Source organism: Glycine max, chromosome 6, assembly GCF_000004515.6.
Source record: "Glycine max cultivar Williams 82 chromosome 6, Glycine_max_v4.0, whole genome shotgun sequence".
Classification (NCBI taxonomy): Eukaryota; Viridiplantae; Streptophyta; class Magnoliopsida; order Fabales; family Fabaceae; genus Glycine; species Glycine max.
Window position 1 is genome coordinate 5850702 of NC_038242.2, and position 22668 is coordinate 5873369.

The 22668-nt window shown below is 33.2% G+C and overlaps 3 protein-coding genes across 4 annotated transcripts; all 3 read left to right on the forward strand.

Moving 5' to 3' along the window:
* The first annotated feature begins 539 nt into the window (after window positions 1-539).
* Window positions 540-4685, forward strand: LOC100817371 (COP9 signalosome complex subunit 5a). Of its 2 annotated transcripts, XM_003526403.5 has the most exons (6): window positions 540-1085; window positions 1165-1446; window positions 1549-1696; window positions 1868-1950; window positions 4186-4263; window positions 4350-4685. In XM_003526403.5, the coding sequence occupies exons 1-6, from the start codon at window positions 639-641 to the stop codon at window positions 4437-4439; spliced, it is 1128 nt and encodes a 375-aa protein (XP_003526451.1). In that variant the 5' UTR covers window positions 540-638; the 3' UTR covers window positions 4440-4685. The 2 variants fall into 2 exon arrangements, with proteins under 2 accessions (XP_003526451.1, XP_040872266.1); XM_041016332.1 differs by having other exon boundaries at window positions 551-1085; window positions 1165-1696.
* Window positions 4686-13624: 8939 nt separating this feature from the next.
* Window positions 13625-21033, forward strand: LOC547525 (plasma membrane ATPase 4). Its single transcript, XM_003526404.5, has 16 exons — window positions 13625-13782; window positions 15559-15678; window positions 15782-16018; window positions 16458-17219; window positions 17301-17423; window positions 17511-17615; window positions 17707-17851; window positions 17948-18112; window positions 18285-18523; window positions 18618-18650; window positions 18758-18839; window positions 18930-19090; window positions 19182-19355; window positions 19906-20088; window positions 20180-20361; window positions 20703-21033. The coding sequence occupies exons 1-16, from the start codon at window positions 13735-13737 to the stop codon at window positions 20797-20799; spliced, it is 2856 nt and encodes a 951-aa protein (XP_003526452.1). The 5' UTR covers window positions 13625-13734; the 3' UTR covers window positions 20800-21033.
* Window positions 21034-21180: 147 nt separating this feature from the next.
* On the forward strand, window positions 21181-22650 carry LOC102665489 (uncharacterized). Its single transcript, XM_006581346.4, has 2 exons — window positions 21181-21578; window positions 21681-22650. The coding sequence occupies exons 1-2, from the start codon at window positions 21548-21550 to the stop codon at window positions 22205-22207; spliced, it is 558 nt and encodes a 185-aa protein (XP_006581409.1). The 5' UTR covers window positions 21181-21547; the 3' UTR covers window positions 22208-22650.
* Window positions 22651-22668: the final 18 nt, after the last annotated feature.

Here is a 22668-nt window from a genome sequence, read left to right on the forward strand (position 1 = left end):
GAAAGTTGAAATAACTTTGTAATAATTGACTTGTAAAATTGGTTATAATTTAATTTTTATGTTTTTTTTTCTTGTTACATAATACTCCATAAATTAAAAATTAGTAATTCCCATCTCCATTTATTAAAGCAAAATTGTTTTTTTTTAACAAAAAATACAACTTTTTCAAATTTAAATTATTATTGTTTTTATTAATATATACTATCTTCAAATTTAAATGAAACCATATTTGATTTTAAACTGTAATAATACTATTATTTGAATAAAAAATTAAATTAAAATTTATTTGAATTTCTAGTAAATTTCATAATTTTTAAAATATTATTATAATAAAGATATCATTATTTTCAAATAAAATTAAATTAAGTATGATTTTTACATTAATTTAATATATAAAAAATACATTAAAACTCTAATCTACATACTATCCGCAGTCCTGATAAAGATAGCATTAAATCTTTTTAATTTATTATTTATAAAAAAAATCTCTGAAAATATCAAAGTACCCTTATAAAAGAAAAAGAAACTTCGAATAATATGAAAATACTTGTTAATTCAAATTTCACTGTGTAGAGGCAACAAAAGGAGAGTGTGATAGTGAAGAGAGTAGAAGAGCGGTCTGGTCCAAGTGCTGCAATATGCAAGGCAAAGAAATGGAAGGGTTGTCGTCTTCATCGGCGATCGCGCAGAAAACATGGGAACTCGAGAACAACATCATCCCGATGGACACTCCGGGCGGCGCCGCTACCTCCTCCACCGCTACCACCACGACCAACGCCGACGACTCGATCTTCTACTACGACGAGGCGGGGCAGAACGAGTTCCAGCGCGACAAGCCCTGGGCCAACGACCCCCACTACTTCAAGCGCGTGAAGATCTCCGCACTCGCGCTCCTCAAGATGGTCGTCCACGCGCGCTCCGGCGGCACCATCGAGGTCATGGGCCTCATGCAGGGCAAGACCGACGCCGACGCCATCATCGTCATGGACGCCTTCGCCCTCCCAGTCGAAGGCACCGAGACTCGCGTCAATGCCCAGGCCGATGCCTACGAGTACATGGTCGATTATTCCCAGACCAACAAACAGGTTCGTTCGTTCGCCTAAACCCTAACCCTAACCCTAATTTCAATTTTGGTTGATTTTTTTATATATATTTTAAATATAGGCTGGGCGGTTGGAGAATGTTGTGGGATGGTATCACTCTCATCCTGGTTACGGTTGCTGGCTGTCGGGGATCGATGTTTCGACGCAGATGCTGAATCAGCAGTTTCAAGAGCCGTTTCTAGCGGTTGTGATTGACCCGACGAGGACTGTTTCGGCGGGGAAGGTTGAGATTGGGGCTTTCAGGACTTATCCTGAAGGGTATAAGCCTCCGGATGAGCCTATTTCTGAGTACCAGACTATTCCTCTCAATAAGATTGAGGATTTTGGTGTTCACTGTAAACAGGTCTTTTTTTCTTTTTTCTTTTCCAATATTTATATACAATTACCCTGGTTCATTTTTATTTATTTGTTTTTTTTTTTCGATTTCACTTGTGTGATTTTGCAGTATTATGCCTTGGATATTACTTACTTTAAGTCCTCTCTTGATTCACACCTCTTGGACCTGCTGTGGAACAAGTATTGGGTGAATACACTGTCGTCTTCTCCTCTGTTGGGCAATGGAGATTATGTTGCTGGACAAATCTCTGATTTAGGTACTCTTTTTGCTGCAGTATATTTTTTATTTTGGTTTGAGTTCTGCCGTTTGTTGTTGACATGATTGTGGACTAGAATGGTTCTGCATTGGTCTTGGAGAATGGCTTTTATCAATGTTACTATTATGTTTTAAAAGTATGTATCTCAGTTGGAGAATTCCTTTATTGCAGCTGAGAAGCTAGAACAGGCAGAGAATCAGTTGGCACACTCACGCTTTGGGCCACTAATAGCACCCACGCCTAGAAAGAAAGAGGTGAGTGACTGTTGCAGTATTTTACTAATTTACTTCATTTATTGGATGTTCTGTATTGAGGTTTCCTTTGAATTATTGAAGTGTTTCATGGCAGCATAGCATTTGATGATAAAAAACCTTATTGGGTGTTTATCTGTTGTCATCTATTTCATGCTGCATGGAAATTTAGATATACATCTACTCATTGAAACTTTGAAGACTGTTTCTAAAGGTCAGCTGTGAGAATCCATGATCAGTATACTTCATTTTGCTTTCTCATCATCAGTCTAGAAATTGTAGGGAAGAAAAATTGAGCCTAACAAGACTAATAATCATACCTTTGTTTATGGTTTTGTAAGCATCTGCGAAGTTTCCTTCAGCAGTGGTGCCACTTTGTCATGTCATAAGATTAGGCCCTTTATTCCAAACAAAATTTTCCTCTAAGATCATAATTATGTGTTCTGGCACTTACACTGAAGTGATTGACTGCTAGGATTGCCTGTCTGATTTCTATATATGTTGTAAAGTTAAATGAAATTTATTATAATTGTAATTTTTGAAATATGCATACATCTATGTATAATGGAGGTTTATGTTTCTTAGAAAACTAACACCAAAATGATAGGTGTAAGAGAGCCTACAGTCAGGAGAAGCGGGTTGTATGGTTTTATACCAACTTTCATTTGAGTATTAAAGTAATGCATGCCATTAATGGATTTGCTCACACTGGTTTCATAGCTCAATAGCTATATGTCAGCATCAAGATATGCATGCATGCATGCAAGAGTTTTTCTATTAAAATAAGTGTGAATCTTATTGACTTGTTCTTTAGGAAGGGGTTTAAAAGTGTCATACATGTAATTAGTTGCTACATTCATGAAGTTTCAACTGTTTGTCTGACATTGGCCAACTTAACTGGTAAAGTTGTTTGCTACTTCCATTCCTCAAAAGATCACGATTTGGTTGTTGGATATGTGGATGGTTGAGCTTGTTGGACTAACTACTGCTTTGGCATCTAATGTTTTTTGCCCCCCAATGTCTTTTTGTTTGCAAGATGATTTTTCAAAACCCCAGTACCCCATATTCACTTTGTTGTTAATTTTCCATCCCATACTTAATAGCTAAAGAAAACAGAATCACAATTGGTCTTAGATTTACTTTTCCATTTAAATGTGTTGTTTTCACAATAACAAAAATATGTTATAGCTAAAGAAAAGAGAATCACACTTGGTCTTAGTTTTAATCTTTACTTTTCCCTTTCAATGTGTTGTTTTCACAATAATAAAAAAACCCTTTGAAATATTGGATAATTGCATTTCCAAATGAGGATGTCACTTGTCACCTCTGGGACCCTGTTTCTGTTTGGCCAAGTCATATGTCAAACCATCAAGTGAATGAGTTACTGGAGTACTAAATTGCACTTGGTGTCTGATTAATTTTTGTTGAATACGACTGAAATTCTACTGGTTTAATTTGTAATGTTGGCTTCCCCTTGACATCCTAGATTTACTTGGTCAACTTACTGTTTATTATTACTTACCTTTCTACAAGTATGCATGTGTGTGTTTGTGCTCACATGTAGCATGCACAAAATGGCAAAAATCATGTGAAGTTTGATTAGTTTACAAGATATTATTGGGTAACATATCACTTCCACATTTACATGATGAACAGTTGTTTCTTAGATGGGGGCAATTCTACTGTAATGTGTAAAATTTCATTGTATATTGCCTTGTCATGATCATGGGTATGCCCATTGCACATATATGTGCATACCACTTAGTTATGCCGCCAAAACTATATATATGTTATGGCACTGTGGCTAAGTGGTATATATATGAGAATACCCCTTTCCCGAAAATGGAGGGATAAACTATTTTTGTGTTTTTTGTATCTTCAATTCTGTTTTCTTTAATCCCTTTCTTCAAAAGGCTTCCTTTTTTTTTTCTATTGAAAAAGAAGTATAGACCTGTCACAGAAGCAAAAATCTTGGGACAAATTGCAATTGCTAATTATAAATTCCTGATTGATCCTTGTTCTTGAATATTTTAATCTATTTTTTCTTATAATCTTAATTGAGAAAAGAAAATTGAAACTGATAGAGAACCATGCAAATGTATATTAGGTCTGTGACCGTTAATCATTTGAAGCTGTTGTGTGTCAACTTTGTGAACCAGAATTCATGAATATCACTCAATGCTGATATTAACGATTTTGTCCTTGCATACCTGATACTGACATTTCTATGATTTGCAGGAGGAATCTCCACTTGCTAAGATTACTCGTGACAGCGCAAAAATAACTGTGGAGCAAGTGCATGGTCTAATGTCGCAGGTGACTTGCATTGCCCCTTCCTTCCCCCTTGTTAAATTATTCTTTGCAAGGCTGCTGATATATAATGGCCAATTACTTCTATGTAGGTCATCAAGGACATTCTGTTTAACTCCGTTCATCAAGCAAACAGAACTCGCACAGAACCATCTGGTCCCGAACCAATGATTGAAAGTTGATTCTGGCTCAGCTAGACATGCGTTTATATATTCTTTCCTTTTTTTGGATATGTCCTCATTATCGGCCAACTCTTAACAGTAAATCTAGCCTTGTATTTTGCCTCTTTTTTTCCCTCGCGCTGTGCATATTCTTGTTTTATTTCACAAGAGTATGCATGTACTGTCAACCATGCAGTGGAATTCATCTAACAGAAACAAAACCGTTGGCAAATACTAAGTTAACAAATACAATTGTCTGTGCTTTAATATTAGCCTTTTATTACTTGTTGCAGCTGAGTTAATTTTCTTGCTGTTTATCGACGGACTCAATTATGCTGGTTGTGATTGATGCAGTCTTAGGGCTGAATTTGCCACTAGACTCACTATCACAAATAGACGTTGGATTGCTTGGGTCGTCTTAATGGCGTGGCATCCATCATTATTTATATAAATTAGTTGCAATTTTTTGTTTGTGAGCTACTGGAGAGAATTTAAAAGAGTAGTTAGTCATTAATATTATACATAGTCGTGGGATTCGAAGAATTTTATTTTATCAGTCTAAAGTCAAAATTTCAAAATAAAAAATATTATAATTATAGTTACTGTTAAACAGAAGGGAATATTAGTACATGAAAGGCAATAACTCAATTCGGCTGGCAATTGTCATGTCACAGAAAAGGTGAAAACCAATACATTAGAGAAATGTTTAAAATTTTATTATATTGAAGCATTTTCTTTCTTTAGAGAAAATCTTATACTAATTTAATTGATAGAAGATTCAAGTTATTTAGTGAAGTCAGCATGCTTGTTTACTCAAAGTAGTGGCATAATGCATGAGGCACTCACTTAATGAATGTCTGGAGAAAGTAAATGTAAACAGTCTTAAAGAAGAAAAAACTGTTTCTGGTCCAAAAAAAAAAAACTGAAAAACGCTTTTAGGATTTGAACCCAAGTGTCAAGTCAGCAACTTTATTACTGTATTAAGGATAATCTTCACGATATTTTACACCAGATTAAAAAAATTAAAAAGAAAGTGTAAATAAATATGTTGCTAACATCCTACAATGATACTAACTAATAACGGCATAAACAGAGATTAAGCGCCGAAATAAGACGAATGTAAGCAAACTTAGATTTAACGCCATGATTTGATCTATCTGAGGGATCGTTGAAACTAGACTATGATGCACACTAGACAGCAGTGGTGAAATTGGTTACGTATCAATGGATGGCTATGAGAAAAAGTAGGTTCTAGACTAGTTCAGTCTCTGTGTCTGCACATGAATATACATGGAAGGCTACAATTTTACAAGTTGTTTTCTTATGTACGATAAATTCACATTATAATCATTTAGATACCCAATAAGAGAGGCCTCAGTGAAGACGTACTCTTTGTCCTTCTTCCCCATTCAGAACCAAAAGCCAAGCCAAACAGAACTTTCCAAGTTCCAAATTATCTTACTTTTAGCTTAATTTTTATTTTAGGCTCTATTTTGGCTTTGCCAAATTGTGAATAGTCGTAAATGAAAATGTCACGCTTCTCATGATTCTCTCTATTTGTCACTCAAAATATTTTAGAAAAGCTTTGTGTACTATTATTAACTTTCAAATGTATATTTGTGTTGGTCATACCAAAAATCTACTTTTTTTATTTTCTTAAAAAAGTCTTTGGACATAGTAACCGTTAATATGAGAATTTTTTGGTAAATGATCTCTAAAGTCCGTTAAAGAAATTCTTTCCACTTTATTTTTTTTCTCTCATTGTCAATTGTCATTTGTCAAAGCAACATGCGTTCGATAAGATTCTCAGGGGATAACAAAATAAGGGACGTCTTCATTCACAAGCTAATGGTCCTCTTTATTTTATGGTGTTGTTTATTTGTACCTGTGACAATTTCACATGGTACTTAACTTAACCCACCCCCACGGACTCCACTCTTTTCTATTGCTAGAATCTGGCACAATATATCATGAAAGCCTAGCTACTTCCATAAGCAACTTTCAGAATCCAACAATCTGGCAAAACAGACCATCATATGTTCTTCTTTCACTTTGCCAAATATTATTTATATTTGTCTCTTGCTAATCCCTTCTTCTTGTGACCACTACCCCCTTACCAACTTCACCAACCAATTTTTCTTTTGGGTTCTGGAGACACGTCCTACCACTCTTCCTTCCCGTGAGAAATCCAACTTCTAGTGTCTAAGATCGTATCATAATCTTATCACGACTTCACAGTATCTAAGGCAACCAATAAAGAACAAAAAAAAGAATGTTAAAAAATTGTTATATCGTCACATCATTTCTTATTGAACAAACTTTATGTATGTTCACTAGTACTGTATTATAATGTGTATACAAAAATTCCTTTAAGCGTAGTCGTGGCCTCGTATGTCTACAGTATAAGTTTGTTTTCTTTGTTTTTTACAACTTCAAATTTGAAGAAAAAAAGTCAAGAATAAATGAAATGTTGTATTTTATACTTTATATTGAGTGACCAATATGAGGATACCGCTAGATAACACCGTAGAAGTAGCACAAGGGTGGGGGACAAAAAGAAAAGAGAACTTTACTTTGAAGATGATTGGTTCTGAAATTCATCAGAATTGACCGGTAACGAGAAGTAATTCGGAGTTATCACAAAGAGAAAAATGCCTTGGCCACTTGAGGATGGATTGTCTATACAATTGTGCTTTATGTATTATGTGTTTCTTAGTCACACTCAAGTTTTAAAAAAATATCTGTAACAAGATTATAGTCACAATTCAAAATGTCGGTAACAAAATTATAGTCGTAACTTCAGATTTTTGAAATCAGTGTAATCATGCTGGTCAAATTAATATGAAGGTTTTTGGGGTTATTGCAATCATAATTACAGTCACATCACATCCGTCATATTTATTTGTAATTTCTCACAATATCAAAAGTTGCAAGAAAATTGTCACCTACACCCCAATTTAAAACCTTTGTGACAATGAAACAACATATGTGATGATTTTACAATGCCTGAGCCTTAAAACACTTGTCTAAATTTTCACTATTCCATCGTATACATTCGTCCTGACCCAACCAGCAGGGAATTTGCATACCCAATCCATATCGCATGTCCTTGTGTAAGGCTGTTCCTAAGAATCTTTGCTCCACTTGGTCCTCATCACATATAACATTAATTTTTGGTTAGTGTGCCAATAAAATTTGAGAACAACTATAGTTTATTCAACTTTTGTCAGCAATAATAATTATTCTAATGGCATCTCTTATCTCTGCCTTTCTTTCCCAACCCTTTTTTTTTTATTCAACTTTATACTCGAGGCGTGTCCATCTTCTATATAATTTGGTAGGTCAAAAAGAGAAAACCTAAGGAACTTTGTGGGGTAATGTTTGGATGCAAATGCAATGAGCAAGGACCACTTTGCAGAATATAAACAATGTTAGGGGGCAACTGCAAATTTGTTATTGAATTGAAAATATTTATGTATGCCATTCAATTTCAACCACGTCCTTCTTGCTTGAATTCTATTTGCATATATAGTTTTGTATTTTTTTTATAAATCATATATAGTTTTATTCTATGTATCTAGATTCATATCTTTTTCTTTTGAAGCATAGATGCTTATTTATATTCCATGCGGCATAGAGAAAAGAAGAAACAGTGAATAAAGTCCATGGTGAAAGCTTCCTATTGACATTTTTGAAAGCTCTTCATTTCCGCGAAAAACGATTTATAGGAGGACCAGCCTTAATAATTCGATCATAATTTAGTCTCGCATTATTGAGATTCTTACTTAAGCAAAGGGAGAAAAAATATATTTCTATTTTTTTATTTAAATCACAAGTAGGATTTATAGATACAATTTTAATTCTGTCAGCAACATCAATCTACATAACGAGATTAAAATTCTGGACAGAATTGTTTATGTCTGTAAAGAAGATCTAGAGAAATTACAAATTATATATTTTCCATTGGACATGGATTTGAAGTACTTAGGTGTATTTCAAGCACACACTATCACTACTTTTGCATCTAAACGTGAAAATGAATTCTCCCTCTTCTGGTTTATCAATTTAAAAAATATGAAAGTTCTCTCTTCTTCCCTCACCCTCTTCCTATCTCTTCTCTTCTTTCCCCCTAACTTTCCTCAGCTTATCTTGTCAGCTAAAATACATCTATATATATCGAAGACTTCAAAGTTTCCAACATACACTTTTTTCGATAATGGCATGCCAGATGACACTCAAATCTCCGATGTGATGAGGCCAAAATAAATAGTTTGCCGCTTTAATTTCCACAAAATAAATAGAGTTAGCCATTTTAATTTTTAGGCCTTGTGTCATTTATCCTTTCGAATTAAAATTGCAAAAACGGAATAGAGAAGTATTATTACACAAAAGCAACAAGCTTAATAGGGACATTTAGAATAAATGCCCTAAATTTATATTAGGCAGCAACGTTTTGTACTTGGCTAGTTGCCTCTTTTTTTTTTTATTATTAGTAGAAGGGCCTAAAAGGTGGAAATTGCCTTCTTGCTATATATGGGGGGGAATATAGGTATGTGGAAAAAAAATATTTTTCTTTAATTTATGTAAGGCATAATATATCATGTTTGCCAACCGAAGTAAGACCACGTGTATTCAAAAGCTACAGATCTGGCCGGCTGGTTTGAAAAAATATTGTTAGCATATTTCATTTTATTTTTAATTGATAAATAAAAAAATACTACTTTATTTTATTATTAAATATATAAAAAAAAAATCTAAATTGGGCACAAGGTACAAATTTAATTACGTATATCATACAATATAAAAAGGTAAATTATTAAATTTTAGTGAGAGATTCACTAATATATAACAATTAGCAAATTTTCTATGAATTATACAAGTATTTTTAAATTTGAAAAAATGTATAAATAAAAATAAAGAAAATAAAAATATATGTTAATTATTAATGATAAATTCTCTTTTATACTAAATAAGAATAAATTAAAGGTAACAAGACTTTTAAAATTGATGATAAATTAAAATAACATTTAAAATAAATCTTTCATATTTGTTGATATAGCATGTCAAAATATAAGTGTTAGAGTCAAATTAGGATTTATTAAGATTTATATTATAATAATCTTAAATTAATTAACCTATTTCAATCTTATAATGCTTAAAAGCCCAAAAATAATTGACGTCACATTTTGCTATTGGATCTCTTGGTTTATGATTTTCTGATTTGCGTTAAACTATTTCTATCTGATTCATCTATGGAATTTTTTTTTATTTTTTATTTTTGAAGTGTGTGTGTATATAGCTATAGAAGTTGATTATATTTTCGTGTTAATTTTTTTCGTCCAATGTAGCATTTCTCTTACTATGAAAATAGCCTTCAATTCGAGAATAAGAATCCAGCAAGTGCACACAATTTCTGTAACTCCAGTCACTGATCAAGCTACACGTGCTTCTTTGTTTTCAAAAGAAGAATTTGAGATAACAATTAACTCAGAGAAAGACGAAAAATATTAATTGCACAATGATTTCTGTTTTTGTGTTAATCATTTCCCGTGTTGCGTGATTCTACTACGCTCATGACATGTGACATGTATGCGTCTAGCATGTCATCTTTCCATTCTGACATTCACTTCTTTACCCACTCACTTTTTTTTCCTATTTAAATGCATGTTTATTTCCTTTAACATATATACATTGTTATTATAAATACATACATTCTTCCATTTTTGTTGTCATGTTTCTTATAAATAAAAGACAACATGAAAGGTCCCAATCATATCGCTATCTATATATTCCAGGGCCAATGAATGAAGCAAGCCCATGGTAGTTTTTCTGAATAAATTGAACCCAAGGAGAAAAGTATAATGGATAAATATTTGTTATTTACTTCAATATTAGCACAAGAACAAAAGTGGAGAATATAGTTCAGTTAAAATGTCTGTTGAAACCAAACTAATATACATTACTCATTAATTTATATATATATATTTATCATGCAACATTTATTTCCGATTTTCTTTATTATATAGAAGAACGAACTACCAAATTGCCGGTGCATATGCACATATTAAGCATTTAAGCTCAAATTAAAGCGTAGCACACGATCAGAGAAAGAAATGGAGAACCATAACAAACTCTTATATTCCACTTTTTTGCCACCAATCATTAGATTGGAAAAGTATTTTTGCAGTACTTTGCACTTTGCTGCTTCTGTTTACAGTATAATGGATGCATGTATCTCCAGCGCACAAATGCATGTGGCAATTATGTTATTACCAAGTTTGTCCTCCTTTTTGTTTTATTTTTTCACCGGCATAAAATATTAACACTTAAATACCCATTTTGTTCCTATAAGTTTATAGTTATTATAGTTTAAAAGTTATTTTTTTAATCCTTATTATTTACATTTTAATTTTTTTTAATTTTTATAATTTGAAAGTGATTTTTTTAATTCTTATAATTTATATTTTATTTCTCTTTTAGTCTCGTTTGAAAATATTCTTTTTAGTCCCTATACTTTATATTTTAATTTTCTTTTAGTTTTTATCATCAAACTATATTAATAACATTATCAATTACAATTAACTAAAAAAATTAAAAATAATTTGTAACTAATTTATCATAAGATGATTTGTAATAAAAAATAATTGATGATTTATAACTAATTTGTACCCAATTATTTTTATATGTTATTTTTTAACAAAGATTAAAAGGTAATTAAAATACAAATTGAAGGGATTAAAAAAATCACTTTCGAGATTAAAAGAGAATTAAAATATAAAATATAAAGATTAAAAAGATTATTTTTAAATTATAAAAAATAAAAGATTAAAATGTAAATTATAGGGAAAAAAATTACTTACCACTGAGATGAAATGATTAATTAAATCAAATATTAACTTACATCTGACTTGAGAAGAAACGCTAACGTCTTTAAGTTGTCTTCATTAATTGTTCAACAATAGTTGCAAAATCGACGTCTTTTGAGTTGTCATTGTACACCAACGCAGCAGAATCGTTTTGTGAGTTTCACATTTGGAAAGGATAACACACAACATGGTTGGTTCAGTTAACGCGTTATGTTAATTAGTTCGATTTTCATGGTTTAGTAATTTACCTTTTTTTAAGCAATTCATGAGCAAACCAAAATAGAATAATTACTCGTCAATACTTAATTATTCCTTAAAATAGAATAATTTCCTCCTCATTCTTCCAAACTTCAATCTATGAAACTAATAAAAAAAAACTTCAATCAAAAAAAGAAAATAAGTTCGTGTCTTCCAGTTAGACCATTTAGCCCGTTTGACAAAAAATTGTAATATAAATTTTTAATTAAAAATGTATTTAAAATTATAATAATTGTATAACTTTTAAAAGCAAAAAAAAAAAAATCTCATAAGTTTAAAAGGGTAACTTCCATACAACGTTCTAAAAATGAAATACAAAGAGAAAGAAATTCACTTGTCAAGAATAAGTGTTGGTAAACGTACTTCTTCCAATAACTTATCTATAAATATTAAATTTCATCTATCTAATTTTCAATTAGTAGTAATTAAGTATATCACATTTTCATATAATTTAAAAACATGCCTATATACTTTATCAATCAACTTCATTTTGACGAATGATCATATGCCTTTTAAAAAATATTTAAATGTTAGTTATGATATGAAGTATCTATGAATGATTAATTAATTAATTAAAATTTGGTATATGAAATAATTTAGACAATCACATCATTTAATGGTTAAATTCATATAATATATGAAGTAAATTTTCAAGTCACTCGTAGAATAGCTATCTTTCATGTTGGAGAATTTATTAATAAGTATCCATAGAAATTGATTAAGAAAATAAGAATAATATTAAAAAGGAGAATCTCAGTTCCAAAGATAAATATAGTTTCACGTGTACTAGTTGCTGACTAGCTTGATGTATATTGTCTTCAAATTGTGTAGAAAAATATGATTTGAGCTACTTTTAAATTGATCCAATTGTGTAAATACTCTTCAATTGTGAAAACCTTAAAAAAAAAATACTTTTAAAGGAGTGTTTTTTTACTGCAAAAAACTAAGTTTTGATGCCATTGTAAAATATAAGTCAACATGAATTACCACATTTGGTCAAATATAATCTTTCAATACGTATCTTCTCTTAATTTAAACGTTTCTCCTAAAAAAATATAGCAGGTTAGATATCAAATTAAATTTGACAAGTAACAACGATATACATATAAAGGATTGAGAAGTAAATAAGTAAATGACTGTATAAAATAAATGTGATGTACCAAAGTAAATAAAATGTGATTACGTTTCAAATTAATATAAAGACTAAATAGTTTATTTATATGCATTTGTCTGATAATTTATTTTCTATGTTTTTAAAATGATAAATTTTTTCTAAAAATATGTAAATATTATAATAAATTAATTCAAGTCATATACATCCCTGTGGACTATTTTTTTTAAGACAAAAGAAAGAAGATCCAAAGAGAGACAAAAATAGACCTGATTCCAACTACATTGACGCCACCAACGTAAAACTTACCAAAAGATTCTCACGAAATTCATTAAACCAAATCCAAGATCATATGCAAAACCATAGGGGAACAAAAACCAAACTCATGCAAACAAACTATTTGAACCTATATAATTATATATGAAGACCAATTCTATTCTTATAGAACTCTACTGAAACAAAAATGAGGGATTACATCCCAAAACAAAAACCACTTTGACATTGTCACAAGACTAAATTGTTAATATGTTTAATAGTTGAATTATTTTGTGGTAGTATTTATACACTTAGGAAGTAAATAGATTATTTTAAAAATGTAAGAACTAGCCAGGATGTTTAAATTCCATGCTAGTCCATAGTTTTTTTATTTTATGATGTAGTCGGTTGTATTGATGTGATTGGTTTGAATGAAATGTGATAATTTTTTTGCAGTAAAAAAAGTTAATTGATAAACTAAATAGACTATGTAGGCTAATATAAATGTAAAAGATGGTACGCAAATAAAAGGGAAAAGGAAGGGAGAAAGACCTACCCCTGATAGCATGAGGATGAGGCGCGCGTAGCACAGGTCAATGCATAAAAAGTGTTGCTCTGTGGTACCCCACCACCCACATAATCGCATAAACCACACCACACACCCTTCTCTCTTTCACCTACAACTTGTTACAACTTACAAGGCCATTCCCACAATATTGCATATATATAGCACCCCATAAGGCACTGCACCCACTACCATCTTAATTTCTCCTTCAATTGCTACTTCAATTCTGATTGCAACCACGACACTACTCCACCTTCCAACATGGGCGGTATCAGCCTTGAGGAAATCAAAAACGAAAACGTCGATCTGGTATATACATATATATATTTTCTCTCTACCATTCTTCTTCTTCCCTCTCTTTCTCTCTCTCATTCCACAGAAAATAAATAATCAGTGAGCAATTTCATTTTGCATTTTTGCATCCTTTATTCTTCCCAACTCCAGACAACAAAACATAAATCCTTTATTTTCTTCGGTTAAGCTTACACTAATTACACCAACCATGCTTTGAGTTTTTTCTCATGCACATGGACGGAGCTTTGTGTTTACAAATATAACTACACAATTTTCTTTCGAAAATTTTACGGATTCATTACTTCTGAAAAAAATATACGTGAGAATACGAAAAATAAAATTTGAATTATTAAGTTATAAATAATCTAAATTAAACTATAAAAATCATGTTCCTTATTAAAAAAGATTACGTGATTTTTTAAGTTACTATGTAACTATATATAACTTTTTTTAAGTTTGATTATTCGTATATAATTTACTTCTGATCTTATCTGTACCAAAAAAAAAATCACTTGTTTTTATTTTTCTATAATAATGACTTTTACATTATATCAATACGTATATTTATAACACTTTGCCAATATAGGAGAAACGTGATGTGGCGCCTTTTGCCGCGTGAATCCGAAACCCCTTTTTACGCTAACACTTCTTTTCATTCCCGCATCTTCCCTGTTTAGTGTTTATGACGCTTTGTATTTTAAAGATTTTAAAGAGAAAGAAACAGATAAAAGTATTTCAAGGTTGAAATGAAATGAAATCATTATTAATAAATATATACTTTATATTATTTTTATTCAAAAAATTCTTAAATTTTTATTTAAAATTTGACTTGTATATTTTTTTTAAAAAAAATATTACAAAAGGCTGATGACTTCAATAACTGTTTTGTTTTTAGTGCTATAAATCAGCTCTTGAAAAAAGAAAAAAAAAAAAAGAAAAAAAGAGTGCTATAAATCGGCAGTACAGCTACACCACTGTAGCACGGAAAGAAAGAATCACGACAAATAATAGGCTTTTCTGAACCGATTATTCTTTTACAAGCTTCCCTTCACGAGCTTCAGACGCGTGTCCCTCACACCATTAACATTCTATTCCATTTCTGTGTCCTTTTTCTTTTGCATACGATTCCTAATTAGTAATTACTACTATTTTATCAAATTATTTCATTTTTTTATTATCAAATAACGTTTTATTACTACTACTACTACTACTATTATTATTCAACTCATTAAAATTAAATTAGCGACTTATTTTTCCCATTCTTACTGGAGAACTCGTGAAGCAAGCAGGCAAGTCAACCTATAATAATAATATATGTATTTATTTACTTAATTTTCAATTGGTTTCCGGTTGTCTTACTCTTGCGTTGAGATGATGAGATGCATCCGCAGTGCTTCTTAACATATATTATTTGAATTTTGATTATGTTTTCTTGAGTTTAAATCTTGTCTATCAATAATTGAAATCATCTTAAGTATTAATTTTCAAATGATTATTACAAAATAAAAATTCTTATTAACAATCACCATATAATTCTTCCATTACGCACTCTAAGTCTCTAATTAAATTCTATTAAAGAGTTATACAGTCACGAAACTTGTGCTGTTTTTTTTGACAAACAACTTATTTGTTAGTTGCTGCCCAAAATCTTCAGTAGCAGTAGTACTGGGTGAATTCTACTTTATAACCCTGAAAAAATGAAGGAGCTAAGTACATCATCATGATGTTAAAGTTAGTTGATGGTGTTGTGTAATTGGAGAAATAACGAGGCAGTGTCCCATTTAATTTCAGGAAAAAATTCCAGTAGAGGAAGTGTTTGAGTCGCTGAAATGTTCAAGAGCAGGTTTAACATCAGACGAAGGAGCCAGCCGGCTTCAAGTTTTTGGACCAAACAAATTGGAAGAGAAAAAGGTCCTTTTCATTTTCTTTGTTTTGGTTTCTAATTTCTAATGTCACACTGCAGTTATGTTTATAGTTGTCACCATTTATTTAATTGTTGCATGATGAACAACAGGAGAGCAAACTTTTGAAGTTTCTGGGTTTCATGTGGAACCCCTTATCATGGGTCATGGAAGCTGCTGCTATAATGGCCATTGCTTTGGCTAATGGTGGAGGAAGGCCTCCGGATTGGCAAGATTTTGTTGGTATCATTGCTCTATTGTTCATTAACTCCACAATCAGTTTCATAGAAGAAAACAATGCTGGTAATGCTGCTGCTGCACTCATGGCTGGTTTGGCTCCCAAGACCAAGGTAACCTCACTCTAAATAATCTAACTTTGTGCCATGCATGCAACATGTATTGTTTTTTATTGTACTAGGATCTCTATGTTTCCCTTCTCACTTTTTGGTTTTAAATACTGTTTTTCTTAAACAATTTCATGCTACTTATCATCAATTAATTTCTATTAAGTTTTAAAAATTGTTTTCAAAACAAGTGTTTTAAAAACCAAAAAATAGAAACAGTTGGGAGATGTTTTCTCATCTTCTGTCCTCAAGAGAAATGTTAGGAAGACACTCTTTTATTAGATGAAATTTATTGAAAATCACAAAATTTAGTGTGTTTCACATTGCACTGCCCTCTCAATTGTCTGAGTAACCTTATTTAGTTGCTTTTGGAAAATTAAAACTAGTTTTTAAAAACAGAAATCAAACTCAGCCTAAATGTTTGTTGTTGCAACAAAAAATTCAGGTTCTTAGAGATGGGAGATGGACTGAGCAAGATGCTGCAATTTTGGTCCCGGGAGACATAATCAGCATCAAACTGGGAGATATCATCCCTGCTGATGCCCGTCTTCTGGAGGGTGATGCTCTGAGTGTTGATCAGTCTGCTCTGACTGGTGAATCTCTTCCAGTGACAAAGAATCCCTCTGAAGAAGTGTTTTCTGGATCAACCGTTAAGAAGGGTGAGATAGAAGCAGTGGTGATTGCCACTGGAGTGCACACCTTTTTTGGCAAAGCTGCTCATCTGGTTGATAGCACCAACCAAGTTGGTCACTTCCAGAAAGTGCTTACAGCAATTGGTAACTTCTGCATTTGCTCCATCGCGGTTGGAATAATCATTGAGCTCATAGTCATGTACCCAATACAGCACCGCAAGTACAGAGATGGGATTGACAATCTGTTGGTTCTCTTGATTGGAGGAATTCCAATTGCCATGCCAACTGTTCTGTCTGTCACTATGGCTATTGGTTCGCACAGGCTTTCGCAGCAAGGCGCTATTACGAAACGTATGACAGCTATTGAGGAAATGGCAGGAATGGATGTCCTCTGCAGTGACAAAACTGGAACTCTGACCCTGAATAAGCTCAGTGTTGATAAAAACCTGATTGAGGTTTTTGCCAAGGGTGTTGAGAAGGACTATGTTATCCTTCTTGCAGCAAGGGCTTCTAGGACTGAGAATCAGGATGCTATAGATGCTGCAATAGTTGGGATGCTTGCTGATCCAAAGGAGGTACATATGCCAAAATGATTCTCTCTTATGATTTGGGATGAATGGTGATAAATAAATTAACTTTTACTGTGAATTGATCAGGCACGAGCTGGTATCAGGGAGGTCCACTTTCTTCCATTCAATCCTGTGGACAAGAGGACTGCTCTAACTTACATTGATTCTGATGGAAATTGGCATCGATCTAGCAAAGGAGCTCCCGAGCAGGTATATATGTGTTTATTTGGCACCATTTGGTTACATTTGTGAAGATTTTAGATGACTAATATATGTTTTTTTCTTTTCCTGGCTTAGATATTGAACCTCTGCAACTGCAAAGAGGATGTAAGGAAAAGGGTTCATGGAACGATTGACAAGTTTGCTGAGCGTGGACTCCGTTCTTTAGGTGTTGCTAGACAGGTTAGCAAGGCTGATATTAACATCTCTAGTTTCAAATCTATTATTTCAATTCCCTTCATTTATTGTTGTTTTTATGGCCTGTCTGTAACAGGAAGTACCTGAGAAAAACAAGGATAGTCCTGGTGCACCATGGCAATTTGTTGGTCTGCTACCACTTTTTGATCCTCCAAGGCATGACAGTGCGGAAACCATCACAAGAGCTCTAAACCTTGGTGTGAATGTTAAGATGATCACCGGTAAGATTGGAGGGAGCTGTTACATTCTTGTAGTTCATATTTTCAACTATAAATGAAATCATGTAGCTTACAAGTTGTTTGTTTCTTGTTCTCTAGGTGATCAGCTTGCCATTGCCAAAGAAACTGGCCGAAGGCTTGGGATGGGAACAAACATGTACCCATCTTCTTCATTGCTTGGTCAAAGCAAGGATGCTGCTGTTTCAGCAGTTCCAGTTGATGAATTGATTGAGAAGGCTGATGGATTTGCTGGAGTATTTCCTGGTAGGTCCTTGTCCTTGATAATAATAATAATGATGGTACTTTGTAGCATCACTCTATCAGTATCACACTTAGTTTCTTGCTTTCAACTATTTCAAACATCATTTACCTTTTCAAATCGCCTTACATTTGGCAACATTTTAATCCTTTTTCCCCTCTTTCTATGACACGGCAGAACACAAATATGAAATTGTGAAGAGGCTGCAAGAGAGGAAGCATATTTGTGGAATGACAGGTGATGGTGTCAACGATGCTCCTGCATTAAAGAAAGCAGACATTGGAATTGCTGTTGCTGACGCTACAGATGCTGCTAGAAGTGCTTCGGACATTGTCCTCACTGAACCTGGTCTGAGTGTCATTATTAGTGCAGTGCTCACCAGCAGGGCAATTTTCCAAAGGATGAAGAATTATACTGTTAGTTTCCTTGCATGCATGATTTAATCTTTTGACTTTATTTTAATATCTTTAACAATCTAAACTCAGAAATGTTGATTGTTGATTATGGCAGATCTATGCTGTGTCAATCACCATTCGTATAGTGGTAAGTGCAGAAAATAAGTTAACTAAAAAAAAACATGTCAACATTCTTTGCATGCTTATATATACATGGTTCATATAATTTATGTGATCTATTTCTCTTTGTGGCAGTTTGGTTTCATGTTTATTGCATTGATTTGGAAATTTGATTTTGCACCCTTCATGGTGTTGATTATTGCCATACTAAACGATGGTAAGATATTATTCATTTAACTTTCATGTTATTTACTTTGACTATGCTGTGAAAATGTTTAATTTGATTTCCTTCACCCTTATACCTTAGGTACCATCATGACAATATCCAAGGATCGAGTGAAACCATCTCCAATGCCAGACAGCTGGAAGCTGAGGGAGATATTTGCCACTGGTGTTGTGCTAGGAGCTTACATGGCACTAATGACAGTAGTATTTTTCTGGCTCATGAAGGATACCGACTTCTTCTCGGTAATAATTTATATTTTGTGTTTCCCTCAATATTATTAACACCTCATAGCGAAAATCGTAATAACTATGAACATAACTTCCTTTCTTGCAGGACAAGTTCGGTGTGAGGTCTATAAGGAACAGCCCCGGAGAAATGATGGCAGCCCTGTACCTACAAGTCAGTATTATAAGTCAAGCACTAATTTTTGTGACAAGGTCCCGCAGCTGGTCCTATGTTGAAAGACCTGGTCTTCTCCTACTGAGTGCTTTTATGATTGCACAACTGGTAATCTTAAACCTCATATCAGCAACCTAGTACATAGTTATTTGTTAGTTTCTCTTCTGATTTTATGATTGAAGAAGTGTCATGTCATTATGTTTTGTCAAGAACCTGGTCTCCATGATCCTTCACTTGTCCTCACTCAACATCCATATCCACCATTGAAAAAATAATGTAAACTGATAAACAAGATCTCTAACTAAACTAAACATTGAAATGGAATCAAAATCACCTTTGCCTGTAACTTGTATTCTCTGTCACGACTTGTGATAAGAGACCTTAATATTTTAATAAAATTCACCTTTGCCCTCAAAAAAAAAAAAAAAAAGATCTCTAACTAAACTAAGCATTGAAATGGAATCAAAATTAAGTCAATAGACTCAATACTTCAGTTGTCTTAGGAAGGAAGCATTAGTCATTGGCATAGTACTCCAGTACGTGAGTAAATTAGAATCTAAGGAGTTACACTTTCAGTTAGCAACACAAATGATTTGATTAATTGAAAAAGCGTTTGGCTTTCTTCTGGGGCAATAATGATTTGCTTCATGATTGCCAGGTGGCAACTTTTCTGGCAGTGTATGCTAACTGGGGCTTCGCAAGAATTCAGGGAATGGGATGGGGTTGGGCTGGTGTAATCTGGCTCTACAGTTTAGTCACATATATCCCTCTTGATATACTCAAATTTGCAATCCGCTACGTCCTGAGTGGGAAGGCTTGGGATAATCTTTTGGAGAACAAGGTAATTTCTTCATCTCTATTATTATTTTATTGCTAATTGCACTGTTGATCTTAATTCAGAGACGTTAAAATTCAAAACCTGTTTGTGACAGACTGCCTTCACTACAAAGAAAGACTATGGCAAAGAAGAGAGAGAAGCACAGTGGGCAACTGCTCAGAGGACTCTTCATGGTCTTCAGCCACCTGAAACAACCAACCTTTTCAATGACAAGAACAGTTACAGGGAGCTTTCAGAGATTGCTGAGCAAGCTAAGAGACGTGCCGAGGTTGCAAGGTAAGCCACTGACTTCACTTTTAGTGTTCGATTCTGTGGCATCAAGTTTGTGTGTGACAAAGGATTGGACAATACTTAGATGTAATTCTATAGGTACTTTTGAATTTGTTCTCTGATCATAATTGAAGTTTCATCTCTGTAATTTCTATGTAAACGTTTAGTACAGGAATTATTGAGATGAAACTATAATTTTTAATTGGAGAACACTAAAAACACCTACTGAATACTATATGTAAGTTTTGTCCTTCATGAAGTGGTAATTATAATGTTGAGGGATGACTGAATAAATTATACATGTGATAGTGTCTTACAGAGATTTTTTTTTTAAAATTGATTCACAGGCTCAGGGAGCTTCATACTCTGAAAGGACATGTTGAATCAGTAGTGAAGCTGAAGGGACTTGACATTGATACAATCCAACAGCATTATACAGTTTAAGGAATTTGGACAACCTTCAAGCAGAACACACTTTGGTGCTTATCCAAGAACAAGAACAACAAATGTAATGAAGACCTAAGTTAATCCGTCTTTAGATTAGGATGAAGGTCCTTTTGTCAGTCAAAATCTGAATGGTTTACTCTTCTATTCCATACCAAATAACGTGGTTGATAGGATTTACTTTTCGTCTTGTTTTGAGAATGTTAATGATATCTAGGTCACTTTAAGGCTCTATATATATATTTTTTTTTTCTGATGAAAAAACTCAATATATTTCCGATCTTGATTAATGTTGCTCAATAATGAGTTCAATCTCCATGTTTCTTTTTTGCATTCGTTCATGTTCAGCCTAAAAAAGATGAGTGAGTGGTGGAAGCACCAACGTACACCTCACCATTGAAATTAAACAGAAAAATTTAGTATTTGATAATTTAATGAGAGGAAAATAAGAGTAGTAGTACAGTTAACCATTGTGCTTGTTTCTCTTTTCTATCTTTAAGTTTCTTAACCAATGAGAGGAAAAATGAATGTTGTGTTGTTGGATGAAAACAACTGGTTTCAGGAAGTTGATAAAATATCTCTTCTTGCTCATTATTATAATTAGGTTCTTACTAATTTATTAAGGAATTAAAAAGAAAAACTATTTAGTGTGGGCTCTTGCTATATACATCTCCTTTTTTCTAAGTATACCCTTATATCCCCTTTCTACCTCTTAATTACCCATTATACCCTTTTTCTTAAGAAGTACATGGTGGTTACTGCAGCCGCAATCTTCTCTGGTAAGCATGAGCAAACCCCACTTAGTATTCGCGCCTTCATTCACTCTGAAATCAGTTTTCTCTTAACGCTGTCGCTTACAAAACTTGAATAAAAACAAACAGTGACTTTGCGGGAACGTGCGTTTGTTTCAATTCAATGGCGGGAGGTAAAGGGAAGAAGGAAAAGGGGAAGCTCCAGCAGCCGAAGCACATGCCTTACCAGGGCGGAATATCGTTCCAGAAGTCAAAGGGTCAGCACATTCTCACCCCTTGCTCGTCGACTCAATTGTGCAGATTCACTGAAGGAAGCAGATACTAAAATGGACTTCTCTAGTTTTGATGATGATCAAGGTATGGAGATGGATGATGACATGGAAGTTGAGGATGGGGAAGCAGATGAGGTGCAATCTGAATTCAAGGACAAGATTTTGGGTGTTTTGAAAGAGGGAGATTTTGCAGAGAAGAGGTCGTCCAAGCTCACATTGCAGGAATTCCTATACTGTTTAACAAAGCTGGCATACACTTCTCCTTATTTTAGATGGTCAATTTTCTTGATAGTTTATTCCCTGTTTAAATCTACACCATTCTTTCAAATTAGGCTTTCATTATTTGGCAGTTTTCTAAGAGAGTGGGATCAGATAAACTGTTAACGATTTATGTTGAGCTCATTCATGGATGTATACTACTCTATATAATCTATAGCAGGTTTGATTATGCGGTTGTTTTATCGCTTTACGTGGATCTGCATTTGCAACTTACTGTGTGGTGTTTGCAAATGGTTAATGATGCTATCATTTTCTCTTTTTGATGCACCACCCTGATTGATAGTCTGAATTGTGGTTTAATGGTTGAGGCATATTACAATACAGAAAAAAACCAATATTTAGTTACATGATGTTTTGTCACAAAGGTTAAATTTATAATATTTGGTGATTTGTCATTTGAGACATACGAAATTCTAAAGTAGAATTATAGACATCTCTTAGACCTGTGTGCTTGTGCTGTTATTGATGGTATTATTAAATGTTCACTAGCTCAACGGAGTGAACATTAGACCCCCTTTGGCTTTCTTCATGATTGACAGGTGACAACTTTTCTAGCAGTATATGCT